This window comes from Pinus tabuliformis, chromosome 8 (genome assembly GCF_031772625.1).
Source record: "Pinus tabuliformis cultivar Carrire ecotype Pingquan chromosome 8, CPIR1, whole genome shotgun sequence".
Classification (NCBI taxonomy): domain Eukaryota; kingdom Viridiplantae; phylum Streptophyta; class Pinopsida; order Pinales; family Pinaceae; genus Pinus; species Pinus tabuliformis.
The window spans coordinates 1,454,233,186-1,454,258,406 of record NC_142294.1 but is presented as its reverse complement, the minus strand read 5'-3'; the positions used below and the strand labels follow the sequence as shown (position 1 = coordinate 1,454,258,406).

The following is a 25,221-nucleotide window of genomic DNA, read 5'->3' as shown; positions in this document are numbered from 1 at the left end:
CTGAGCAAGATTGTGTTACTGTGATTTTTGTAAAGCACTTTGTGCACCAATTGATAGGATAAAACTTTGAGGCATAGTGCCTTCTTCTGGCTCATGAAGAAGTGGGAGGGTATGGTACCTTTCTCAAGGTATTGGTGCACATCTTCATACCAAGAGTTTCTGCATGCAGTGGGTGGTGCTCACTCTACATCATACATCTCGATTTCTTGCTCCCAACCAGCGAGCTCTTCTTCTTCCTCCTGTGCATGGACTGCCTCAGCTGCGAGTCTGCAGATACCATGACCCTTGACAGTGTGAACTGGATTGATGTCAATATCATACTCTTACAATCCTGTCATCTAGTTCGCACGTCGTTCACCAAACTTTTGTTGTACAAGCAGTGAGCGAAACGCTGGGTGAGGCACATAGACTATGCAATTATTCTTCAGTCGGTAGGGTCTGAAGTGTTTCACCGCCTTGTATATTGCGTATTATTATTTCTCAATGGCAAAGTAGTTGAGTTCGGGTCCCTGCATGCTTTTACTCATGAAGGAGATGGGACACTCGTTGTTCAGCTCATCCTTCTGAGTGAGTACTGCAGCAAGCCACTTGTCAGAGACGAAGGTGTATATCAAGAAATCTTTGTTAAAATATGGGATGTAAATTCAAGGCACTAGTCTGCTTAACACGGGTGAATGCATTCTTTTTCCTCCTACTCCAGTTGTAGACTTCATCCTTCTTGATCATGTCTTACATTAGTTTCACTATCTGGGCATATTTCGAGATGAAGTTCTGAAGGAAGTTTATCATTCCCAAGAAGGACTACATTGCTTTCTTCTTGGCTGGGTGAGGGAACTATGTAAGTGTCCGAACCTGGTATGAATCAACCTTGATCCCACTTCTGGATATGATGTGCCCAAGGAGGTTCCCTTTAGACACTACAAACACACTCTTTTTGGGATTCAAGGAAATCCCATATTTTTGGAATCGCTTGAATCTATTCTTCAGATGGTGTACGTCATCTGACCATTTTATGGAGAAAACAGTCACGTCATCAAGGTACACCACTACACTCTGTCTGATGAGTCTGTGGAAGGCGATTTCCATGGCATGTGGAAAGGTTGCACCTGCATTCATGAGCCCAAATGGCATTCGTCTGTATGCGAACGTACCTTACTTGGTACAGAAGGTAGTTTAATTCGATTAGGTTCCACTACCAGCACCTGGTTATATCCTAAAAATCCGTCAAGTAAGGAAAGCATCTCTACCCAAGATACTGTCTGTAAAATATGCTCCATAGATGACACGGGGTAATTTTCTTTCTCCGAGGTGTGGTTCAAGTTTTAAAAATCAATACACAAGCGAATTTCCCTAGACTTCTTACATACAAGAACAAGGTTGGAAACCCATGTGAAATGACGAACTCTATATATGATTCGTGCATCCAATAGGTTGGCCAGCTCTTTCTATATGCGGGGCTCAAGTGGCGCATGTACATTCCTTAGCTTCTGGTGGAATGTCTTGACCACTTCTTTCATTGGAATCACATGTTTGATTATTTTCATGTCCTATATTTTTAGATCATCATATGTCCACGTGAACACACCCTGGTATGGTTTGAATAAGCAGATAAAGGCTTGTCGCTCTTACTGTGTGTAACACTTACCGAGACTGATGAACTTCGAATCTTGTTTTGTTCCTAAGTTTATCTATCTGTGCATCATGGTGGAGCTGTGGGTTTTGCTATTCCTTGGCCCCTGAAATAGGTTCTTTAATTCATAAGAGATTTTCTAGAGAAACCACACCTTTGAGGATGAGGTTTCCTTTCTTGTCATCATCCTCATCTTGCAGAGACTGCTCGTGCTCATCTTTTTCAATCATTGGATCTTTGAAGACATCAATGTTGCCCATGAAGTGCAGTATCTATTGATCATAGTAAAAAACATGTAGATTAGTTATGTTATCAAGGATAGAAGGCTTATACAAAATTTCAACAGTAAATCTATCCCTAAGTGGTGACATCCTAGAAGTTACATTTGCTAAAGCATTGGTAGCTCCATTATGCATTCTTGGCACAACAGTGATATTGAATCCTTCAAAGTTAGATATTAGTCGCCATACCTCTTGTTGGTAACTTTTGAGATGAGGTGATAAACAATGTATGGTGTTACATACCTATTGTACCACTATTTCTTAATCACCTACCACTTTGAGCACAAAAACGTTGAGGGATGGGCTTTTTCAAGCTCAACATGAGTGCTTTGTATTCAATAATATTATTTGTGCACTCAAACTCCTAGAGGATAGAGATCAAATGTTTCCTATCATTTGGGTGAATCAAAACACACCTGTCTCCAGAGCCATCCTATGTCTTTGATTCGTCAAAATACATGGTCAATAACTCATATGTACATGAACCGTTTGATGCACTTGTACTACTACTACTTCCTCTATTGCTACTGCCACTAGTGTTACAATGCGTTGTACATGTTTCATTTACATCAGCTGGGCAAGGAAGGAGACAAAAATCTGTCTTGTGGGGTTGGAGATGGTTGTGAGAGATAACACCCCAACGTTGTTTCCAAGAGGCAGTTGTTGAACATGAGATATGTGAAGGGCAATGGTTCATTCTCACCATCGACGGGAGTGATGTTGTGCTTCATGTATCTCTAGGATAACACCTAGATTTGATTGCTTTTGCCTTGATATGAAAGCCACGGGTGTGACCAGTCTATAGAAAAGTACCCATTCAAATTGTTGGACCAGTCTCTACTGAGAAGTAGGCCATATGCTTCCAGTATGCCCACAACAACAATTTTAATGCAATGGTGAAATTGGCCTTCATGAGATAAATGGATGATCTCATCCTGAAGTTCACCAATTGTAGGTACGCATGTCTGATCAAGTTGGATGATCTGCGCATCTGTCTTGTATCATTGTGCATTGATCTTCTTGGCAATGGAGAGTGGCATGGCATTGGTTGATGCGCCATAATCAACCAAAAAATTGTGAACATTGCAGTTAAAGATTTCCAATGAAAGCAAGAATGGATGGAAGAAATAATTTTCTTCTTTCATCGGGATTGTGTTGAGCACAATTGTGAGTGAACCGGGAGATGTGCTTGATCCCTTGCTAGTAGAGGTTGTGTTGTCTGTAGATGTTTTCCTCAGTGCACGCTGTAGAATATCCTGTTGACTTTGAATCTTAGCTAACTCGAACAAAGAGATGTTTGCATGATTTTTCTTCATATCTTCCACAATGTTGTAGTCAAGAGCAGGTAGACTCACCAAGATGTCTAGGGTTAGAATCGTGTTTGTATTGTCTGGTGGAGTGTTCTGCAGTTTACTGCTCATGGACATATGCTTGTCCACCACTGTCTTCCCAGGCTTGCTTTGCGTTTTCTACTTTTGGACGGCAAGTGTATCAACCTTCCTCAACAGTTCAAGCTTTTCGCGCATCTCCCCAAAATTAGGTGGAGCCCCTTGGATTTTTTATCAACATTTATTTAATCATTTAATTTACCATACTATAGAAACATGTAAATATTTTTAAAACATTCTCCACTAATAACCATATAAATGGCTTTGTACGCAGTTACATTTAATTCCATTCAAGGCTCTACAGGTAGGCTACATTCAAAAGAATGCATGAAATACAATTACGATTTGTAAAATATATCTTTCAAATTATTATTCATATCTTGAGAATTTGATTCTCAAACATTACAACCTGGAAAAAGCTTAATATATTAAAGGGAAGTACTAAATACTTCGATAGAAAGAGCAGATGGTATTGTCGATGGTGAAGCTACTAAGCCTGAGAAGTAGGGAGCCAAAAGGAAAAGCCATATATTTTAGGCATGTTTCAATACTAGGAGGGCACTATTCAGGAAGGGATGCTTATGACAATTTAACAGAGTGAAGCTCAGATCAGTTGGATGCTTAATATGGCTTTTCACCGATGAAATTCCCAGGAGGATCATAGTTGCAGGTAATGAAAGTGCCACCGTCGTCGCAGATGACCTTTGCGCAGCCGATTTTGGCAGAATTCTTCCACACTACCTGAGTGTAGTGGCCGCATTTTTCAAACTGGTCGCACGTACGAGTTGCATAGTTGAAGAAACGCTTCTCGCCGATCCATCCGCTGGTTGCATCCTTTGGTTGCCAGTCAGCTCCACTTGATCCCCAGAAGATATTTTCGCCATATGGACCGTTCGAGTGCTGCAAAGCGCAGTCACCTTTTCTCTGGTTGGCATATGCCTCTGCGTATCTGGCGACTCTCTGATCCCACACAAGGGGAGGAACCCCAACCTCGGCTCTCGCTTTGTTTTGGGGTCCAATGAATTGGGACACCAATGCTCGATCAGCAGCAGCAACAAGAACCGCACTGGAAACCAGACATAGTAACAAATGAAAGGACAGGAGAGCTTGAAAGTGGAGAAACAACTTCATCATCATGGTCTCACGATCAGTCCTCCTGTTCACTCTGCTCTCTACAATCTTTGATAGCTTTGTTATTCTCCTCCTCGTCAATTTATAGAATGGGAGTTGCAGAAGATGCCGTTCCAAATCAAATTTCCAAACTGAATCACAACTGAACACCATCTAAATAAGCAACATTACAATCAAAACTGCCATGTATTGTTATTCCTGGTCAGCGTTTTCAAGTTGTTTTTCGTGGTTCTCTTCCTTCATTTAATGTGATGCAACTTTACAAGGCAAGTATCCCAACAGTAATGGTAGATCCGAGTTGGATGTCTTATATGGCATGATTTTGTTCTTACATCGTAGCAGCAGATCCCGCTACAGGTTAGGGTTTTGTTCTCATCCTGACTTGTTGGGCTGCGTGTCTTACATGTAAGGATTTTATCGTTATAATATCACTTTCTGGATAATTCATAATTTTTACATCTATACTATACTATTCATAGAGAAATATTTCCAAATCTTACATGGGAGTACATGTGAGTTATCTGTTTTAGAAATTATTGTAAGTAGAGAACAAAAATGAAAACCTCTTTGCACGACCCTAGAGCTAAGCCAAAGAAAAAAATGAAACCAATCAATCTACAAAATTGTATCTTATGCAATCACATGAGAGTGTGTTATGATTGTATAAAGAGTACCATCTTAGCGTGTTTAAGGAGTACAATTTGAATTTAACTTTGAATGTGTTTAATAATTAAAAATATGTAATTTTTGTTAAGGACTTTTAAGTTTAATTTAAAAAAAAATAAAATATAGAGTATATATATTTCAATAAATTTTATTGGAAACAGATTTTTTTTTCCATGGGTCTAAATTGCAATTTTATAACACCAATATGTTATCAAACTATATTGAAATCTTATTATTACTATTTCTTATTAAAAAAAAAAAAAAAAAACTTATATATGATACAATAATCTCATTTAAAAGTTCTTTATCCATATTTCTTTAACATTATTATGCTATCTCGTTGGCATATAACATTAAACTTACATTATTATAATCATTATTTATTATTTAATCAAAATAAAAATAATTTTCAAAAAAAACAAATAAGTCACACCAAAATTAAAATTTTATTTTAAAATCTCATAACACCAATTTACTATATCACCCAAATCTAACCTAAAATAATAATAATTTATTACTTTATGTATTATTTATAAAAAATAAAAATCAAGCTACTAGATTTTAATTATAGTTGATCTATCTTTAAAAGGGTCTTATAATGTTACCTTAATATCCAATTTACTTGATATCCATTTTAACTATGTTCATGATACTCTTTTGGCTTTTAATTAAAATTTTATCTATCTTATTAAACCACGCAGATAGTTTTACTGCAAGAATTTATTTCAACCACTCTTTCCATTGTTGTGAATCTACTATCCCGTTCTTGTATATTCATCACGTTTTTGTTATTTATAAATCAGAAGCTCTTTTAAAACATGTACATTCCCATTCTGCAAACAAGTACATTCCCATTGTGCTAAAAGCAGAGATACAATCATTCTACATGCATACATGGTAATGATAAAATATTAGGGTTCATATATCATATATCCCTTACTTTAGGGAGTATTTCATTAAGAAAATTTGTATATTATGAGAATATTCGTACAATTTACTTCAAATATAACTTTAATTAACAACTGCAATTATTTTAGGAATAAAAGTATTAGCTTATTCTTTCAATGGCACCAGAATAGAGTATATAACAATTGCAATTATTTTTAAGCATAAAATTATTAGCTTATTCTTTTAATGACATCAGAATAGTGTTTATATCCTTCTTGAAGTTGTAACAACTTAAAATTAAAATATATAAATTAATTACATTGGAGCTATACATAATTGCCAAAAAATATTTAACGGATTTTAGTATAGAATTTTCAAAAATAATATGTCTTACTCTCAATTACACTGCAATCGAGCTACCTAAGCCAGGTTGAACACAAAAAAGTTTTGGGTATGATAAACTACTACTTCCAATGTCTCCTTTGCTTCTTAACATTCTCTTCGAAAAAGAATGAATATTTCACATCTCACATTTCAGCCATTAAATATAAAAATTTGAAAAGGCTATTGGAAGGAGATCCTCTTTCACACAATCCACCTGTCATCACAAAATTTATTTTTCTTTATCTTAAGTTTTCCTTAACTCATTATTTTTTTTATTTAACTAGTGCTTATTTTATTCCTTAAAAAAACTCACGAGCTTCATAGAAAAATGAGATATTAGACCTTTCTTATATCATTGAGGTTAAAAGAATTAGTGATATTCATAACATTTAAAAAGCATGAATACAAAAATAATATTCTCTTGACATTTAATTAACATTTCAAAAAACTTGTCACAATACCAACTCCTCTCACCACCTACTAACAAAAATATATTTCCTCTCACCATATACAAACACACATATATTTTATATCAAATATAAATATTCGACAAAGAATATAAAGAAATTAATTAAAATTAAAGTGATTGTATGTAATAAACACATAAATAATTGAAAAACAATTAAGTTTCTCTCTCTCTCTCTATATATATATATATATGTTTTCAATTCATTTTAGACATGTTGACAGTGCTCGACCCCACAACATTTAGAGGATCTTCTTGGTATGAAGTCCAAACTAGACCTGACACTATTTTATGTAGAAGTCCCATCTGGTATCATGGCCTGGTTACCATTGCCTTAAAGGTTTTCCTTAGCTCTTTCTTGTTAGCACATGAGAGTGGTTTTCTTTGTCTTCGAACATCGATGTTTGCATGCTTGGTGAGTTCTTAGTGTTACTTGTGTCAAGGTTCTTTCATCGCAGAGGGAGAGGAAGGAAGTGAGTTTTAAGTCAAAAGGGAATAGTCCCAACTCTCTCAAAGACACACAACACGGTAGGATGTCCGCAACTTCTGACAAAGTAGTCCACACGGATGCAACAATCACAAACACATAGTGAACGGATAACACTTGCAATACCTAGTGGAATAGTCCACATGAGTGTGACGGCCGTTATAAAAGGTTTATGAGAATGATCATGTTGAGTGTTTGACGAAATAGTCCACACGGGCGAGACATCGTTAACAACTTATACAAAACATTTTCGTACGCATATATATTACAACAACTAAAATGGTTCAACTGTTTTAATACAGGTTAAAGCAACATGCATTACAAGTGTCCAAAGAATAGTATTACAAACAAATACAATACATGTGTGTAAACATGTTCGCATATTATCAGACTTCTAAATCAAGCAAAAGTTCCAAGACACATTGGTACACCATTACATCATTAACCTCGATAGCAGGGCGTTGGAGCGAATGCATGCTCTTCAAAGAAATGAATAAAGACTCTCAAGGTTATGTGGGAGGAGCCAAGGTGAAAACTGTTTTCCATGTACAAGTGAGGGGTATATATAACCAAGGATGAAATTGACCCTTATGAATTTTCGAGTTCCCCCATAAATGTTTGACTTACATGACTCTTCAACTTTTCATGTGGGTCTCTTCGACTTCCACGTTAAATTACATTGACTACAATAATATGACCCATAGTAGTGATGTGGCCAATATGACTCATGACATGACTCAACATGACAGAGCTGGTATGTTCATGCCCCTGGTGCTTTGCATGTCGAGTTGTAGTGTTGGTGAATGATGGATGTGCTCTCGGTGTATCATAGGCTCACCTCCTCATGACAAGGTGTGAGGTCTTCGATGGTCTTGGTGTTCACTTGATGTTGCACATGCATGTCTCTCCTTCTCTTGTACTTGGCATGTTCCATGTGTTTGTCCATTCGTGAACAAGTCTCGTAGCATACGCTCCATGTTCATCTCATTCATCGTTGCACCATGTCTCATCAGTGTACCTATATTTGCAATCACACATGACAAGATGACATCAAATCTAGAAATATCCTAGTCTACCATGATGCATTATCTTTCTCTTTCAGGTGCAGCTGACCGGGAGAGAGGACAAGGCTCTGAAGCTATGGAGAGCACATTTCAGGTGAGTATGTAGGCCCCGCGCACTACCAATGAAAATTGTGCAGAGGTCACTGGGAGGCTGAGATGCGTAGTCCAGATCAGTAGTGAATTTTTGCGGGATTTGTCTCAGCTGGAGGGAAGATTTGAGAATTGTTTCCGGGGAGATAGTGTAGACAGTAGGGACCCACTAGCTATGAAAACTTCATAGATTCTCCGGGGAGGCTAGTAGAGGGTTGCGGAAGCTTTCTCGGCAAAATAGTATAGAGCTAGGAGGATGGCCTGCAAGAGATCCCTGTATAGTTTCTAGGCTGAGTAGGATGTTGGGCAGCTAGTAGATAACTGATGAAAGTTTCATAGTTTTCAGGAGGAGCAGTAGGCCGACTGAAAGGGTGACTGGCTAACAACATTACGCAATGTTTTAGGACAGTGCAGTGATAGATAATGCATGTCAGTATGGTATGTTTACGCAATTTCTTCAGTCAGCAGAGGGGGGCATGCTTGGTAGTTTCTACGCAATTTTCTTGAGGAGTGAGGCCCAGGGTCACTACTCTTTGGTTGACCAACTTGAGGCTTGAAGGATTTTCTTGTGGGCAACGCAAATTGAGATGGCTCGCTGAGAAAATTTTGCATTTTTCTAGGTGAGAGTCAGTCAAGTTGACTCTAGGATTGCACAGTGAAGACTGTCTAGGAGGTAGCCTCATATCTTTGTAGGACTACGTGATCACTAAGAGTCGAGACTGCACAGTACAGCTCAAAGGAGGTCCAACTATTAGGGTTTTTCTGGTCGATAAAGTTTTATCAAAATGACTAAGTGTGTGAGTAAGTGAACTTGTGCATATATGACCTTTCAAACACACACTCAACATGACTTGATGACAAGACACCTCGAATGAACAAGAAAACATACACTTAGTGTGATTGATTGACAGGTGTGAGTGACAAGCACGACACTTCTGATAGATTGTTGAACGACCACGATGACACTTGTACGACATTGCATACAACTTCATGTGTGAGTGTGACATATGCTTACATAGAGAATACTACTTGTACACAAGAAGACAAACTTTGTGCATAGCCAGAACATGGTTGCAAGCATGACATTTGGACCATCACGCTAAAATATGTTCAGTGAATGGTCAAGCGAGGAGGGTGCAAAGACTCAACATGAGCTCACATGCTGAGCCCAAGTGCTTGCAAAAATCAAGTAAAAACCCAAAGAAGGATCCAAAATTGGATGCAGGCCAAAAGTTTGGAAAGTGTTGTAGCCACTATAACACTTGGTGACATACTAGTTGAATTTTGGCTTCTCTGTTTTGGTTCATTGACAACACAGGGCCTTCGTTCTTCAGCGATTATTGAATCAATGTTTGGGTTACTTTTGCTTCCCCACTTACCCCATGGAGAGACAAGGTTCACCTTTCACCAACTTACTGAAACACGACAACAAGTTTCAGCTTGATCACAGTGTTTCGAAATTGTAAAGGGTAGTTTGGCTCGCGATTTAAAAAAAAATCAGATTATAAGTTCTCATCTCTGGTGTTGCTCCACTACCAATAGGCCAGGATAGTACACCAACGAAGTCATGCAGGAACACATGCATTTCTCCACTTCCAGTGAACTTAGTTAATACCCTAGTTGAGTTGCATGCTTCACCTCTCTACGCAAGAATCTATTTTCTTCTTTCGCCTTTGTATTTTTAAAAGAGGACTATGCATAGGCACTTATTTATTTTTGGGGCGGAAGAGGGATCCCGACTTATTGAGAGAAGAAGAGGTTGTTCCTTCAGAGAAGCATGTAATATCTCTGGCATAGGTTTTCTCGTTTAGATTACCCTTCTCTGTTTATGCTAGTCAGATGAGCTTGAACACACAGAGCAAAAGGCTAAGTACAGACATGGGGTTTCTTAGTATGGACATAGGTTCATAGTTGGACCCAACCTTACCTTGCAGATGGATCATATTTTCTGTCAAGAATTCATCGGTCAAAGGTTATAACCAAGCATAGGGAAGACAGATGCAGGACTAGCCAAGTGTTGTAGTGTGACAAGACTCTTTAGATCTCAGGCACATACTTATTAAAAAGAGAGAACTTAGTAGAGGGAAACACTTATTTACAAAACCAAAAATTGCATGATACTAAGAAAGACAAACAAAATGGAACAAAAATAGTAATCAAAGAGAAAAAAACAACAAGCACTACACACACTATGTTCATGGCATGGGTCACAGCCCCGACTTACTGAAAATAGTGTTTGAGATCATTCCCATTGACATGAAGTTTGTCAATCCTCCTGTCAAGTGTTTGCAGATGGTACTTGTGTGGGAAAATATTCTCATGGACAATGTACAAACCAATCCACACGAACTATAACTTTATATGTTTTGCTTTGTCTTCATGGGGTCGGTCCCATTTCAAAACCAAGTCACCAACATCGAAGTTAGCATTCCCTACAGACTTTTGTCGAACCATCTCTTGATATGATTCTGTTGGACTGTAAATTTACCTTTTGCTTTCAACCTTTTTTCCTGTAGCTTGTGAAGTGTATCCATCCTATGCTGAACTGGTAGACATGGTTTTGCTTGGGATTCTTGAGACAATTGGAGCACAGGCAAGTAGATGTTTTGCTGTAGGATGGCTTATTTCCCATACACCAGGAAGTATGGCGAAGTGATTAGTGAGGGTTTGGGTGTTACACGATCAACCCATAAGGCATTCTTCAAGGCAGAGTGTCAGTTACGTTGTTCAACATAAATGGGATTCTTGATTATGCGAATAAAATTTTTGTTTATGGATTCAACGAGACTATTTCCCTGTGATTCGTACTTAGATGAGTGTTTCGACACAATACCATATTGCAATACAAAATCATAAAGTTTCAAAGATGAAAGGTAAGTTGCATTTTCAAACACAAGTGATACCAGAATGCGAAAGCATGAGATGATGTTCTGTTGGAGGAATTTGATGAGTTCCTAGTCATTCACTTACTTGAGCGGAACTAGTTTTGTCCATTGCGTGAAGTAATCAGTAGCTGTGAAGATATATCAGTGCTGTTTTAACGAATGTGGGAAAATTTCCCCAATGATGTCGAGGCCCCATTGTTGGAACAGTTCAGTCACTACAACAAGGTGCAGTGGGGTTGCTGACCTTCATGTTCTACCAGTGCATCACTGATAGACGAGGCACTTGCAGATATAAGCGTGTACATCCTTGAACAATGTGGGCCAATAGAAATTTGTGCGCAGTGGTATTTCCAATGATGCAAACCCCAGCTAGTCCATCATGCAGATCATGCAATACCTTATCTTAATCATATGCCTTTAGGCAGCTGAGCAAGATTTTCTTATTGTGCTTTCTGTAAAGCACTTTGTGCACCAACTAATAGGATAAAACTTTGAGGCATAGTGCCTTCTTCTGGCTCATGGAGAAGTGGGAGGGTTTGGTGCCTTTCTCAAGGTATTGGTGCACATATTCATACCAAGATTTTCCGCATGCAGTGGGTGGTACTCTCTCTACATCATACATCTCAATTTCTTACTCCCAACCAGCGAGCTCTTCTTATTCCTCCTGTGCATGGACTGCCTCAGTTGCGAGTCTGTAGAGACCATGACCCTTGATGGTGTGAACTGGATTGAGATCAAGATCATACTCTTACAAGCCTGTCATCTAGTTTGTATGTCATTCACCTAGCTTTTGTTGTACAAGCAGTGAGAAGAATGTTGGGTGAGGCACATGGACTATGCAATTATTATTCAGTAGGTAGGGTCTGAAGTGTTTCATTGCCTTGCATATTGCATATTCTTATTTCTCAATGGTAGAGTAGTTGAGTTTCGGTCCCTACATGCATGTGCTCATGAAGGAGATGGGGCATTCTTTGTTCAATTCATCCTTTTGAGTGAGTACTGTAGCAAGCCACTTGTAAGAGATGAAGGTGTATATCAAGAAATCTTTGTTAAAATATGGGATGTAAATTCAAGGCACATCTACTATAGTCAGCTTAATATAGGTGAATGCATTCTTTCCCCTCTTGATCTAGTTGTAGACTTCATTCTTCTTGATCATGTCTTGCATTGGTTTCACTATCTATGCATAGTTCGAGATGAAGTTCTGGAGGAAGTTTATCTTTCCTAAGAAGGACTACATTGCTTTCTTATTGGCTGGGTGAGGGATTTGTGTAAGTGTCTAAACCCAGTCTGAATCAACCTTGATCCCACATCTGGCAATGATGTGCCCAAAGAGGTTCCCTTTAGACACTGCAAACACACTCTTTTACGAATTCAAGGAAATCCCATATTTCTGGAATCACTTGATTCTCTTCTTCAAATGGTGTATGTGATCTAACCATTTTATGGAAGAAATAGTCACGTCATAAAGGTACACCACTACACTCTATCCGATGAGTCCACGGAAGGCAATTTCCATGGCATGTTGAAAGGTTGAGCCTACATTCATGAGCCCAAATGGCATTCGTCTGTATGCGAACGTACCCTACTTGATACTAGAGGTAGTTTAATTCGATCAGGTTCCACTACTAGCACTTGGTTATATCCTAAAAATATGTCAAGTAAGGAAGACATCTTTGCCCCAGATTTGTAAAATATGCTCCATAGATAACACAGGATAATTGTCTTTGTCTGAGGCGCGGTTCAAGTTTTGGAAATCAACACACAAGCAAATTTCCCTGGACTTCTTACATACAAGAACAAGGTTAGAAACCCATGTGAAATGATGAACTTTGTATATGATTCGTGCATCCAATAGGTTGGTTAGAACTTTCTATATGAGGGGCTCAAGTGACTCATGTACTTTGCTTAGCTTCTATTGGAATGTCTTGATCACTTTTTTTGATTGAAATCACATGTTTGATTATTCACATGTCGTATATTTTCAGATCATCATATGTCCACATGAACACATCTTGGTACTATTTGAATAAGAAGACAAAGTCTTGTCGCTCCTGCTGTGTGCAACACGTACTGATATTGATGAACTTCGGATCTTGTTCTATTCCCAAGTTTACCTATCTGTGCATCATGATGGAGCTGTGGGTTTTGCTATTTCTTGGCCCCTAAAAGAGGTTCTCCAATTCATAGAGATTTTCTAGATAAACCACACCTTTGAGGATGAGGTTTCCTTTCTTGTCATCAGCCTCATCTTGCAGAGACTGCTCGTGCTCATCTTTGTCAATCGCTGGATCTTTAAAGACATCAACGTTGGCCATGAAGTGTAGTATCTGTTGATCATCGTAAAAAACATTTAGATTAGTTATGTTATTACGAACATAAGGCTTATACAAAATTTCAACAGTAAATCTATCCCTAAGTGGTGACATCCTAGAACTTTCATTTACTAAAGCATTGATAGCTCCACTATGCATTCTTGGCACAATAATGATATTGAATCCTTCAAAGTTAGAGATTAGTCGCTATACCTAATCCGAATTGGATCCTAAAACACTCTCAAGTTTTCATAACTTTGTAAAATTCATGCCAAATTTTTAGAGATCGAGCTTATCATAAATACCCTCGGTACATTTGTAAACTGTGAGTAGTGCAGGGCAACGAGGACGCTCAGTCAAGCGCGTATATTATTGGCCCATGGTAATGTGCGCTGCCACAAAACAACGAAACAAGAGGTCTTTTGGAGAAACGGTGGAGGTTTCTAAAATGGGATTAGTTACAAGTCATTAATCGCATATCACTGGGCAAACCCCTCAGTGAAGAAAAAGCCCTGAGCGACCGAAACCAGAAGTCAAAAACCATACAGAATTCGTTGATTCCATCAGAGGCGGCTCCCACAAAAAATTTGGCAGGATATCAGAAGGGCTTCGAGCGCTAAGTGGTTTCAACCGAGTCTCGCTCGATGCCACACACTTGCTGCCACGCATTCGACTGAAGAGAAAGAAAACTACTCACATCGGACGAGTAAATGTCATGCAACTTACCCACCTGATATGGACGAACACCATAGGATGTGGAGGCTCTAGATCGACGGTGGACATACAATTTGATGGATGACTGGATTCAATGAGGTAAACAGGCCAAGTTATATAAATTTTGAACTCTGGCATGAGTGATGAGTTGGTAGGGGAATCATGTTCGCAGGTAATCTAGGAGTTAAATGGAAATAATGACTGTTCAAACATTTCCAAGAGAAATGACACTCAGTTCATTATGAAATAGGTGGCCACCTCCTTGTGAAGCATTACATAGTGATGATGACACAGAACATGGGAATTCAAATAGACAGAGGCAGAAGAACTAGAACACCAGGAAGTGGAAATGAACAGTGAGAAAGCAGATTGGCTTTAAAACCAAAAACAAATAGAGCCAATGTGAAGTAGCTAGAAAGTAGTAAGAAAAGCGAGTAAGAAAGCTAAGAGCAGAGAATAGAGAAAACAAATCGAGTTGACTTGCAGAGCAAAGGCATCATTGAGACAGAGCCAGAGAGAGTTAGAGGGTCTGTGTACTCCAGAGAAGGCTTGAGATGTCCAAGGGAACTCCTCTGTATATGCTTGTCATGTATGAGTCTCAGATTGGGCTCATATTATTGTGACTAGTAGAGGTCAAGTTTCAGTAAGGAAAGTCTGTGTACTCCAGTCCTATTGATTCATATCTGTTGAGTGAGACTCAAATTGAGCTCACTGTTGTAAAAAACTCTACTTTGAAAACATAATAGAGAGGCCACCATTGAAGGTTGGACCAGGAGACGTAGCCCAGGAGCATTTGGTGAACTCCTTGTTAATATTTTTCTATTTACATATTTTCCTGTTGTGCTTTCTCTAGCTGCTTCAATGTCTATGCATTTCACAATCTTATCGATCCGTTGCATAAAGTAACATAGGCACATCCATGCACATGAGTCTACAATACCTTTAATTCCTTGTCCTGGATAAATTCCAAATCAAGTGGTATCAGAGCTCTAGGTTACTAAGGTTAGACAAGCCTGTGTTGGATTTTATTGTTGAATGCTAACTAGATCAAAGCTTAAATTAGGAGAAGAAGAATTGGTTGAAGCTAACCTTGAAATTGGAAGAGTCTATCCTAAGAGGAAAATGTCAGAAGAAAGTCCCTTAGAAACCGACTCCCATCTCATGGATGGTTTCATGACCATGAAAGCCATGGTAGAGGAAATGTATAGAGAATTTAAGAAAGGTAGAGAAGAAGATCCATTAGATTCCAAACGAGATAAAGGAGTAGAAGAATATCTCCTCCATGAGCACTCTAAAGGCAATGGGAAATAAGAAAAAAATTTCCACATCTCCTAGTAGCCCTGAAAATAAAAAGAAAACATCTTTGATTAAATTAGATGTTAAATTTGATTTGTCGATATATGATGGAGAGTTCAATGCAAAGAAGCTGGATAATTGGATTAGATAGATTGATGTTTATTGCAGAGTGTAGAGCATCGATTCAGACAAGATTAAGATTCAATTGGTCAGCCTACACCTTGGAGGCACTGCCTTGGTATGGTGGGAAAGCAAGACACAAGCTGACATGAAGAAGCACAATAAAATTCTTTTTGTTTGGAGTGAATTTGTTTATGCAATTAAAAAGAAATTTTATCCACTAGACTATATGCAGAAAGCCATGATGAGTGGGCAAACCCTTCACCAATTAAAAGGGAAAAGTGTGCAAGGCTACACTCTATAATTTAGGAATAGAGCTTTGATTCTAGGAATATCTTTAGACTCACCTGAAACTCTGTTGAAATATATAGGTGGTATACACAGCTACTTAAGCCACACTATTCTCATGTTTAATCCCACTAGCATAGATGAGGTATCTGTTCACGCCACACATCTAGATGCTAGAGGAAAGAATGTGAAACCAGAAGTTGAGGGATCATCAAAACCCACTGCAAGCAAAAAGAAAGCAAAAGAGAAAACAAAAATGGAAAGAGAGCAAGACAAATACTGTACAAAAGACCAAATCTTCATGCACTTACTGTAAGAAGGATGGGCATGATGATGAACACTTCTAGATCCTGCATCTAGAGCTAAGACCCAAGAAGTTGGAGGGCAAAAAAGAATAAGACTACTGCAGCTATTCAAAAGGATTTGGGGTCAGACTTAGGAGATGAAACAACAATCACAACCACAGGTATAAAAGGTAAAAATTCTGAAGAATCTACTAGTAATTCTTCACAATCTACTGATAATGAAGAAAATGCGAGGAAAAGACATAAGCTTTTTCATATTCGAGTTATTTCCAAGCATCAAAAGATTAATACTTTGTTTTATAGTGGCTCACAAGTAAATTTTATTTCTGAAGCAATTGTAAAGAAGTTTGGATTACTAACCACAGCTCACAAAAAGCCATATCCATTAGGTTGGTTATGTGATAAAGCACAGCTACAAGTGACTAGGAAATGTAAACTTAGGTTTTCTTTTGGGTTAGCATTTGTAGATGAGGTTGAGTTAGATATTGTTCCCTTAGATATATGTGGAATTGTATTAAGAATTCCTTACTTGTATGGTAGAAAAGTTATTTTCTATAGAGCTGAAAACAAGTATCAACTTGTTAAAGATGGAATCTAATATATTGTAAGAGCTCATAAACTCAAGAATAATTATACTCTCATAAACTTAGGGCAGATGAAAAGAATTGTAAATTCATGCAAACAACTTTTATTGATGGTTGTCAAGGAAAAGAAACATGATAAAACCAACGTATTTGAGGGTTGTGATGCTAAACAGTATGGTGATTTAGAAAAAGTTGTTTTAGAATATGATATACTATTTCAAGAACCTAAAGGTCTGCCACCAAAAAAGGAAATAGTACATGATATTAATTTGCAGCAAGATGCTCCATTGCCTAAAACAATGTAAACTTTGAAATGGGAACTATAAACTCAAAACAAGAACTCTGGCCAAAAAACCCCAAAAAAACATCAAAAACAGTGCTAAAAACGAAAAGTGTGTATACTGGAACGATGTTTTTTTTTTTAGGTATCAATTTTGAACATGTTTTAAAAATGGCAGTGACTACGAAATTTACTACGAAATTTTCGTGCAAAATATAGCTTCAAAACGAAAGTGTTGATACTGGAATAATGATTTTTTTTTTAGGGTCAATTTTCAAACTTTTTAAAAAATGCTAATAAAACCAATTTTTTATGTCTCAAACAAAGTTAAATTTGAAGGAAAAAACACATTAATGTTTCTGGTAGAATATCATTTTTCTTTCCTAAGTATAAATTTAACATGATTTCAACCACAACATGCTAGATACAAAAGAAATTGAAATTTGTTCAACTATAAAACTAAAAAAACATGACATTATGAACAAATTATATCACTGAATGAATTCAAAAGTCTTTATTTGTATACTAAATAAAACAGACATTATATCTCTAATTTGATATTGCATTGTAGATATTTAAACAATAAAATTTATCATACTTAAGACATAATCCAACAACATAAAAATGCTTCATAACTTCTCATTTAACAAAATATGGAAAACATTAATTTTATTTGAAGATATGATGCATACATCAGTTATATAAACTGTCTTAAACAATTATTCAAACTCAATCACCCAATAACCGTGGGTAGGCTGTCGTCGTGCCCTGCCCCCTTCCCCCAACCCATTACCAATCTTTCCCATTCACCCATGCCCTCTTCCCCCTTCTGCCCTACCCATGCGCCAGCCATTGCTACCCCCAACTCACCCACCCATGCACCATTTTCCCAACTCTTCCTTCCCTACCCCACAACTCTCCTCCCCATAAGCCCACCCCCTAACACCCATTCCCCTCCAATCTCAACTCCTCCCCCCTTCCTTAACACTCGCCCCATGGGCCTTGCGCCCTACCCCCCTCCACCCTACCCTTACCCCTACCCCCTACCTTCCCCCACCCCCCACCCTTACCTTACCCCCCGCCACCCCCCTACCCTTACCCCCCCCCTACCCCCCCTGCCACCCCCCCCACCAACACCCTGCCACCCCCTACCCTACCCCCCCCCCCCTGCCCTACCCCTTTACCCCCCCCCCCTGCACCCCCTACCCTACCCCCCTCCCCCCCCCACCCCCTCTGCACCCCCCTTACCCCCCTGCCCTATCCCTACCCCTACACCCCCCTACTCCCCCACCCCCCCCCTACCCCCCACCCCCCTTACCGCCCCCCTACCCCTACCCCCCGCATTCCTCCCCCCCCCCTCCCCACCCCGCCCATCCTCGGCCCCCTCCCCGGCCCCGGCCCACCCCACCCCGCCCACCCCCCCTCCCCCTCCCCCTCCCCGCCCACCCCTCCCCCGCCACCGCCCCCTCCCCGGCCCCCCCGCCCACCCCGCCCCCTGCCCGCCCACACATCCCCCGCCACTGCCCCCTCCCCGGCCCCCCTGCCCACCCCTCCACCGCCACCGCCCCCTCCCCACCGCCCCCTCCCCCTCCCCCTCCCCAGCCCCCTCTGCGACAGGGGCACCCCCGGGCCGCCCCGCCCCGCCCGACCGGCGGCGGGTCGATTCCGGGACAGCTCGCACGAACTAGTTTTCCTTCACTCAGAATTTTAATGCAGGAGCATATTTCAAAGGTGGCCTTACTTGTTTACCTCTAGAAGGTATTCAAAATTTATGAGAGGAAGTTTGTTTCATCAAGGTCATGAAATCTCGTAGTTTTATTTATTTTCTTAATATTATATTGGTTCTCTAAAATTCCAATTGTGTAAGTTTGAAAACAATGCTTTTTTGCATGCAATGAACAAATATTTGCATTTTATGTAGGATGTTAAGGTAAGTTAGAAATTTATTTGAAATTTTCTTGAGTTTAAAGGATACAAATATATTTGTATAAACTTAGATTATCTATGTATAATTAAAACACCTATGCATGAAAACATGATAGTGGGAATAGTGTGAATAGAAGGAATAGTAAGAGTATTAAAGGAAATTGTTATATTGTTTAGGTTTAGTTTTTATATGCTGAATGATATTTCTCTCTGAACTCGATACTCTTAATTGTGTTATATATTATTTATCCATATTTCCATGTAACTTTTGTTCATTCTGGTATGTAGTGGAATGGGTAATTTATAAATGAAATTGCAGAAGGATCCAATAAGAGGTTAATACATTCTAGGCCTATTGCAAACTAATCTTGGCAAAAGTTCTACTTTTACTGGGTTACATTTTAGTTGTCTAGCCTTAGCCCAAGGGGAAAATAGTCATATTGATGTGATACATTCTGGTGGCCTTATACCTCATACCTCAGTTAATAGAGACATATTTTGATAGGTCTTGTTATCATTTTTGTTAATTGAGGTCTATTCACTAGACTAGAAACTTTTCTTATTCATTCCTGATGATCCTAAACTCGTTGGTGCTCAATTAACATATGTGGCTTAACATAATTAGGTTTTGTTTGTTTATGTTTCATCAACCAAAACAATGAAAAGTGTTAGGTGAATGTCTTTATTTCCCTAGTGGCTCGATGTCCATTTAACATAACAATGTTTATTACAGCTAACTTTCATTAGTCGACATTCAATGAACTGACATAGTGGAAATAATGATATTAAATTTTTGTTTCTTCTAGTGGTCAGGTGGCTCCATGATGTAGTAAATGATTATGGAAAGTGATGGGAAACTGTGTTATGTTAATTGACAACTAGATCATATTTCAAAGAGGAAAGAAAATAAGAACTCTTGATTAGTAGCCTGATGGCCAATTAACAAAAGTAAAAGACAACATTTGGAAGACGAGTTAATGATCAATATTAACTAATAGGAATTTTTGAAATTTGTAGAACTATATATGAATTCTAAAAAATACGAAATTTTGAGATCACAATTACAGGAGATAGAGAGGAAGAGTTGAGTAAGGGTGTAAGGTTAGGTCTGGCTACTTGCATCTTTTTGCAGTTCATTATTTCCTTGTCTAATATGTCTCTAGTGTGACTCTCACATGAAAGATGTTTTTTTTCTACTTGGATGTTGTTGTATGTTTCACAATCTATGGGAATTTCTAAGATTTAGATTATGGGTGATTCGAAGGTGGTAATTAATTGGGCTTGAGGTAAAAATAACATCAGGGTGGTCAGCGTCCAATCCATGCTCAACTCAAAATCGAGAGGACATATGAAATTTCAAGTGGACTCTTTTCACAGTATTGTAAGAAAAATCAACAATGCAACTCACAAGCTCTCCAAAGGGGTGCTCACTCTTGAAGCAGGAACTCTAATTTCTCTAGAGTTCTTGGAGAGTAATATGTTAGGAGATATGACCTTCCACTTTTAAATCCTTGAGTGACTACTTGTGTTGTAATTTTTATAAATTTTATCTTTTTGGAACATATTTTTAAGTAGAATTGTAAGAAATAAATATGAAAATTTTAAATTATATATTTGGGAAATGGAGATGATATTTGAGTGAGATTTTTAGAGGCTAACTTCAAATGGTTCTACTAAGATAGTATTGGAGTCATCCTCTAACTAACACTAACGAGCATGAAATATAAAGTTTTTTTCCCTTTTAAAACATGGAATATTAAAATTGACAAATAAAATAATCAGTTCCGAAATTGATTAAACGTGTTGCTTTAAATATTCATAAAACACATAGTTATACCTATACTATAGAAAAATCTAAAAATATTTTTTTCAAATATCTCTTTTATATATTAAATAATTTAAAATATCTTGTCGTGATCATGAACCACACTGGTTGGTTCGAAATGACTAATGTGATTTCTCCTGAAATTGTTTCCAAATTAAATTATGGGTCACAGAAGCTTGAATTCGAATTTAAAAATAGCTAAAAAAGATTAAAAGTTTTAAAATCTTAAAATAAATTATGATTCAAATAAATACGTTGTAAATTTCAATTATCTATGTATATAAATAATAATAATAATAATAATAATAATAATTTATAATTCTCGAGGAAATTCTGAAATGCTCTTTTGTGATGCTTCAGTTCTTGAAATGACCAATATGTAAAATAAAAAATAAAAAAGCGTGAATGATGTTAAGTAACAATGGGTCACCCTCTTGGCTTGTGTGAGCTCAGCTTTTGGACCCCGCCTTACAATTGGAATGTTAAGTGCCGTGGCTGCATCTATAACCTAGCCCAAAATTATACACAACCAATTTTTTTTGTCCTACTTGGGCAGGCCAGTCACATTGCCGCTTACATTCTTGCTTTCGCTGCATTTCCTCTGAGAACGACAGATGCGCAAGGGTGAAATCCAAGAGTCTCCATAACTGGCACCGTTATGCTCCTGGTCAACTAACAAGTTCAACTAAAGCCAGCCATCTCACCGAGAAAATCAAGAATGCCTCATTTCTTATTACATTTTGCCCCACAAATCCTTCCATCATCCATTAAAGCGAACCTCTGAATGGCGTAATAACTAGTCTCACAGCCGATGCACGCATAGCTACTAGATACTGAGATGGACCGAAATTCGACTTCACCCAATACTGAAAATTCTGGTGGAGGCGGAGCGTATACCGTGCTGTTGTCGTGGGGAACTGGAATCATAATTGCCCTCATTTTGTCACTTTATTATTTCTTCGTATATTATCATAATTTCCATCCTTTTCTCACTTGTATATTTCTTCGTAAGTTGTCGCTATGGAAATTCACGCAATCCGCCTTCAAACCACCCAATTGAACCACGAAGTTGTGCGCACAGCGGCACCCCCGGGCCGCCCCGCCCCGCCCGACTGGCGGCAGGGCGGGGCGGCCCGGGGGAGGCGCTGCCGCGCACAGCGGCACCCCCAGGTTGCCCCGCCGCCGGTCGGGCGGGGCGGGACGGCCCGGGAGTGGCGCTTGTGCGCACAGCGGCACCCCTGGGCCGTCCCACCCTGCCCGACCGGCGGCGGGTCGATTCCGGGAATCGACCCGCCGCCGGTCGGGCGGGGCGGGACGGCCCGGGGGTGGCGCTGCCGCGCACAGCTTGGTAGTGGGCTCCAATCGGGTGTATTTGCAAGCATCCCCTCCTTTAAGGACCTGAGAAAGAAGAATCCGGGAAGTACCCACCAGTTTGTCGCTCCTGATATGACCGCGGGCGTAAATGTCCACGTTAACAGCAGCCAGATTCTGCGAAAGGAGCTCCTCGTCCGCCTGCAGAACCAGCAGCTGGTTCCAGAAGGGGTTTCGTCCCCCGTGTTCGTCGATGCGGGTGTAGGCCTTGTGCTCAGGGTCGATGTACACAACTGCGTAACATCTCATCTTGCCGATCAATCTCACGTCCTCCAAATCTTGAGCCGATATGATTCTCACCTCTATCGTCCGTTGCTTCGCCGGCTGCCGCTGCTTTTCTCCCTTTCGCCGTTCTTTCATCTTGCCTTCTCCTCTGCTTCTAATGGCCGCCATTGCAGTGATGATATAGCAAACGAAGAAAAGAATCGCAAGAATATTAGTGGGGAACTAAATCTCAATTATACGATATGCTACACTCTATTCATAACCACAAACTAAAAGCTACTTTGCTGTGTACTGTAATATTCCAAGAACAGTTAGTAGTCGTGTGGCTGTGTAATATTTCAAGAACTGCTACGATTTCTTCCATTAAAATAAAAATAAATAAATTCCAAGAACAATCCCAGGGCTTTTGGTTACCACCTCACATGCCACCAGGATTTGCTTCGAAGAGCACATACTTGTTCGGAAAAGTGAATGTTCAGATCAAGCTGGTTCCGGGCGACTCTGCTGGCACCGTTACTGCTTTCTATGTAAATACCATTTCCCTAACAATTAATACACTTGTCGTAATTCTGTGAATGAATTGTTTGAACTTGCAATAATTTAATACTTTCTTGTACTACTTGGTGATATTGTAGATGTCTTCCCAAGGTGATAAACATGACGAATTCGACTTTGAATTCTTGAGGAACACTTCAGGAGAACCGTACGTTGTCCAGACGAATGTTTATTCAAATGGGGTTGGCAACAGAGAGCAGCGTATTTACCTGTGGTTCGATCCAACTGCGAAATTCCATTCCTACTCCTTTCTCTAGAATTGCCACCAAGCTGTGTAAGTATCTAGTATAATTACCAGGCCCACTTATTTTCAATTTATGAATTACAGTATTTCATGAACAATTCGTTTCGTTTTGTGTGATTGTTTGATGGATGGAAGCAGTTTCTTTGTGGACGATGTGCCTATTCGGGGTTTTTCCAACAATGAGAAAAGAGGAGTCCCATTTCCTCGAACCCGCCCCATGGGCGTATACTCTTCAATATGGAACGCAGATGACTGGGCTACTCAAGGTGGCCGCGTAAAGACTGATTGGAGCCACGCTCCTTTTATTTCCACATACACAAGTTTCAACATCGATGCTTGCAAATACACCCAAAATTGGAGCCCACTACCAAGCTGTGCGCGGCAGCGCCACCCTCGGGTCGCCCCGCCCCGCCCGACCGGCGGCGGGTCGATTCCCGGAATCGACCCGCCGCCGGTCGGGCGGGGCGGGGTGGCCCGGGGGTGCCGCTGTGTGCGGTAGCGCCACCCCCGGGTCGCCCCGCCCCGCCCAACCGGCGGCGGGTCAATTCCCGGGATCAACCCGCCGCCGGTCGGGTGGGGCGGGGCAGCCCAGGGGTGTCGCTGTGCATGGTAGCGCCACCGCCGGGCCGCCCCGCCCAGCCTGACCGGCGGCGGGTCGATTCCGGGAATCGACCCGCCGCCGATCAGGCGGGGCGGGGCGGCCCGGGGGTGCCGCTACACGCACAACTTCGTGGTTCAGATCGGTGGTTTGAAGGCCAATTGCGCGAATTTCCATAGCGACAACTTACGAAGAAATATACAAGTGAGAAAAGGATGGAAATTATGATAATATACGAAGAAATAATAAAGTGACAAAATGAGGGCAATTATGATTCCAGTTCCCCACGACAACATCACGGTATACGCTCCACCTCTACCAGAATTTTCAGTATTGCGTGCAGTCGAATTTCGGTCCATCTCAGTATCTAGTAGCTATGCGTGCATCGGCTGTGAGACTAGTTATTACGCCATTGAGAAGTTCGCTTTAATGGATGATGGAAGGATTTGTGGGGCAAAATGTAATAAGAAATGAGGCATTCTTGATTTTCTCGATGAGATGGCTGGCTTTAGTTGAACTTGTTAGTTGACTAGGAGCATAATGGTGCCAATTATGGAGACTCTTGGATTTCGCCCTTGCACATTCTGCGTTCTCAGAGGAAATGCAGCGAAAGCAAGAATGTAAGCAGCAATGCGACTGGCCTGCCCAAGTAGGACAAAAAAAATTGGTTGTGTATAATTTTGGGCTAGGTTATAGATGCAGCCATGGCACTTAACATTCCAATTTAAGGCGGGGTTGTAAAGCTGAGCTCACACAAGCCAAGAGGGTGACCCATTGTTACTTACATCATTCACGCTTTTTTATTTTTTATTTTACATATTGGTCATTTCAACAACTGAAGCATCACAAAAGATCATTTCAGAATTTCCTTGAGAATTATAAATTATTATTATTATTATTATTATTATTTATATACATAGATAATTGAAATTTACAATTTATTTATTTAAATCATAATTTATATTAAGATTTTAAATCTTTTAATCTTTTTTAGCTATTTTTAAATTCGAATTCAAGCTTCTGTGATCCATAATTTAATTTGGAAACAATTTCAGGAGAAATCACATTAGTCATTTCGAACCAACCAGTGTGGTTCATGATCACGACAAGATATTTTAAATTATTTAATATATAAAAGAGATATTTGAAATTTTTTTTTTTAGATTTTTCTATAGTATAGGTATAACTATGTGTTTTATGAATATTTAAAGCAAC

At 39.6% G+C, this 25,221-nt stretch overlaps 2 protein-coding genes across 2 annotated transcripts; one reads left to right on the top strand and one right to left on the bottom strand.

The window, feature by feature from the left end:
• Positions 1 to 3,920: 3,920 nt before the first annotated feature.
• Positions 3,921 to 4,583, bottom strand: LOC149241234 (pathogenesis-related protein PR-1-like). The gene has a single exon (XM_089370476.1). It carries the CDS (start codon positions 4,581 to 4,583, stop codon positions 3,921 to 3,923), a length of 663 nt encoding a protein of 220 aa, XP_089226602.1.
• Positions 4,584 to 23,031: 18,448 nt separating this feature from the next.
• On the top strand, positions 23,032 to 23,514 carry LOC149241233 (xyloglucan endotransglucosylase/hydrolase protein 9-like). The gene is made up of 2 exons (XM_089370475.1): positions 23,032 to 23,136; positions 23,245 to 23,514. Exons 1-2 carry the CDS (start codon positions 23,032 to 23,034, stop codon positions 23,419 to 23,421), a joined length of 282 nt encoding a protein of 93 aa, XP_089226601.1. The 3' UTR covers positions 23,422 to 23,514.
• Positions 23,515 to 25,221: the final 1,707 nt, after the last annotated feature.

Excerpts from the sequence above, each read along its gene's own strand:
- LOC149241234 (XM_089370476.1), bottom strand. The coding sequence starts at position 4,583 with ATGGTGTTCAGTTGTGATTCAGTTTGGAAATTTGATTTGGAACGGCAT.
- LOC149241233 (XM_089370475.1), top strand. The coding sequence starts at position 23,032 with ATGCCACCAGGATTTGCTTCGAAGAGCACATACTTGTTCGGAAAAGTG. Across the intron at positions 23,137-23,244 it reads GCACCGTTACTGCTTTCTAT|ATGTCTTCCCAAGGTGATAA; the intron begins GTAAATACCATT and ends GTGATATTGTAG.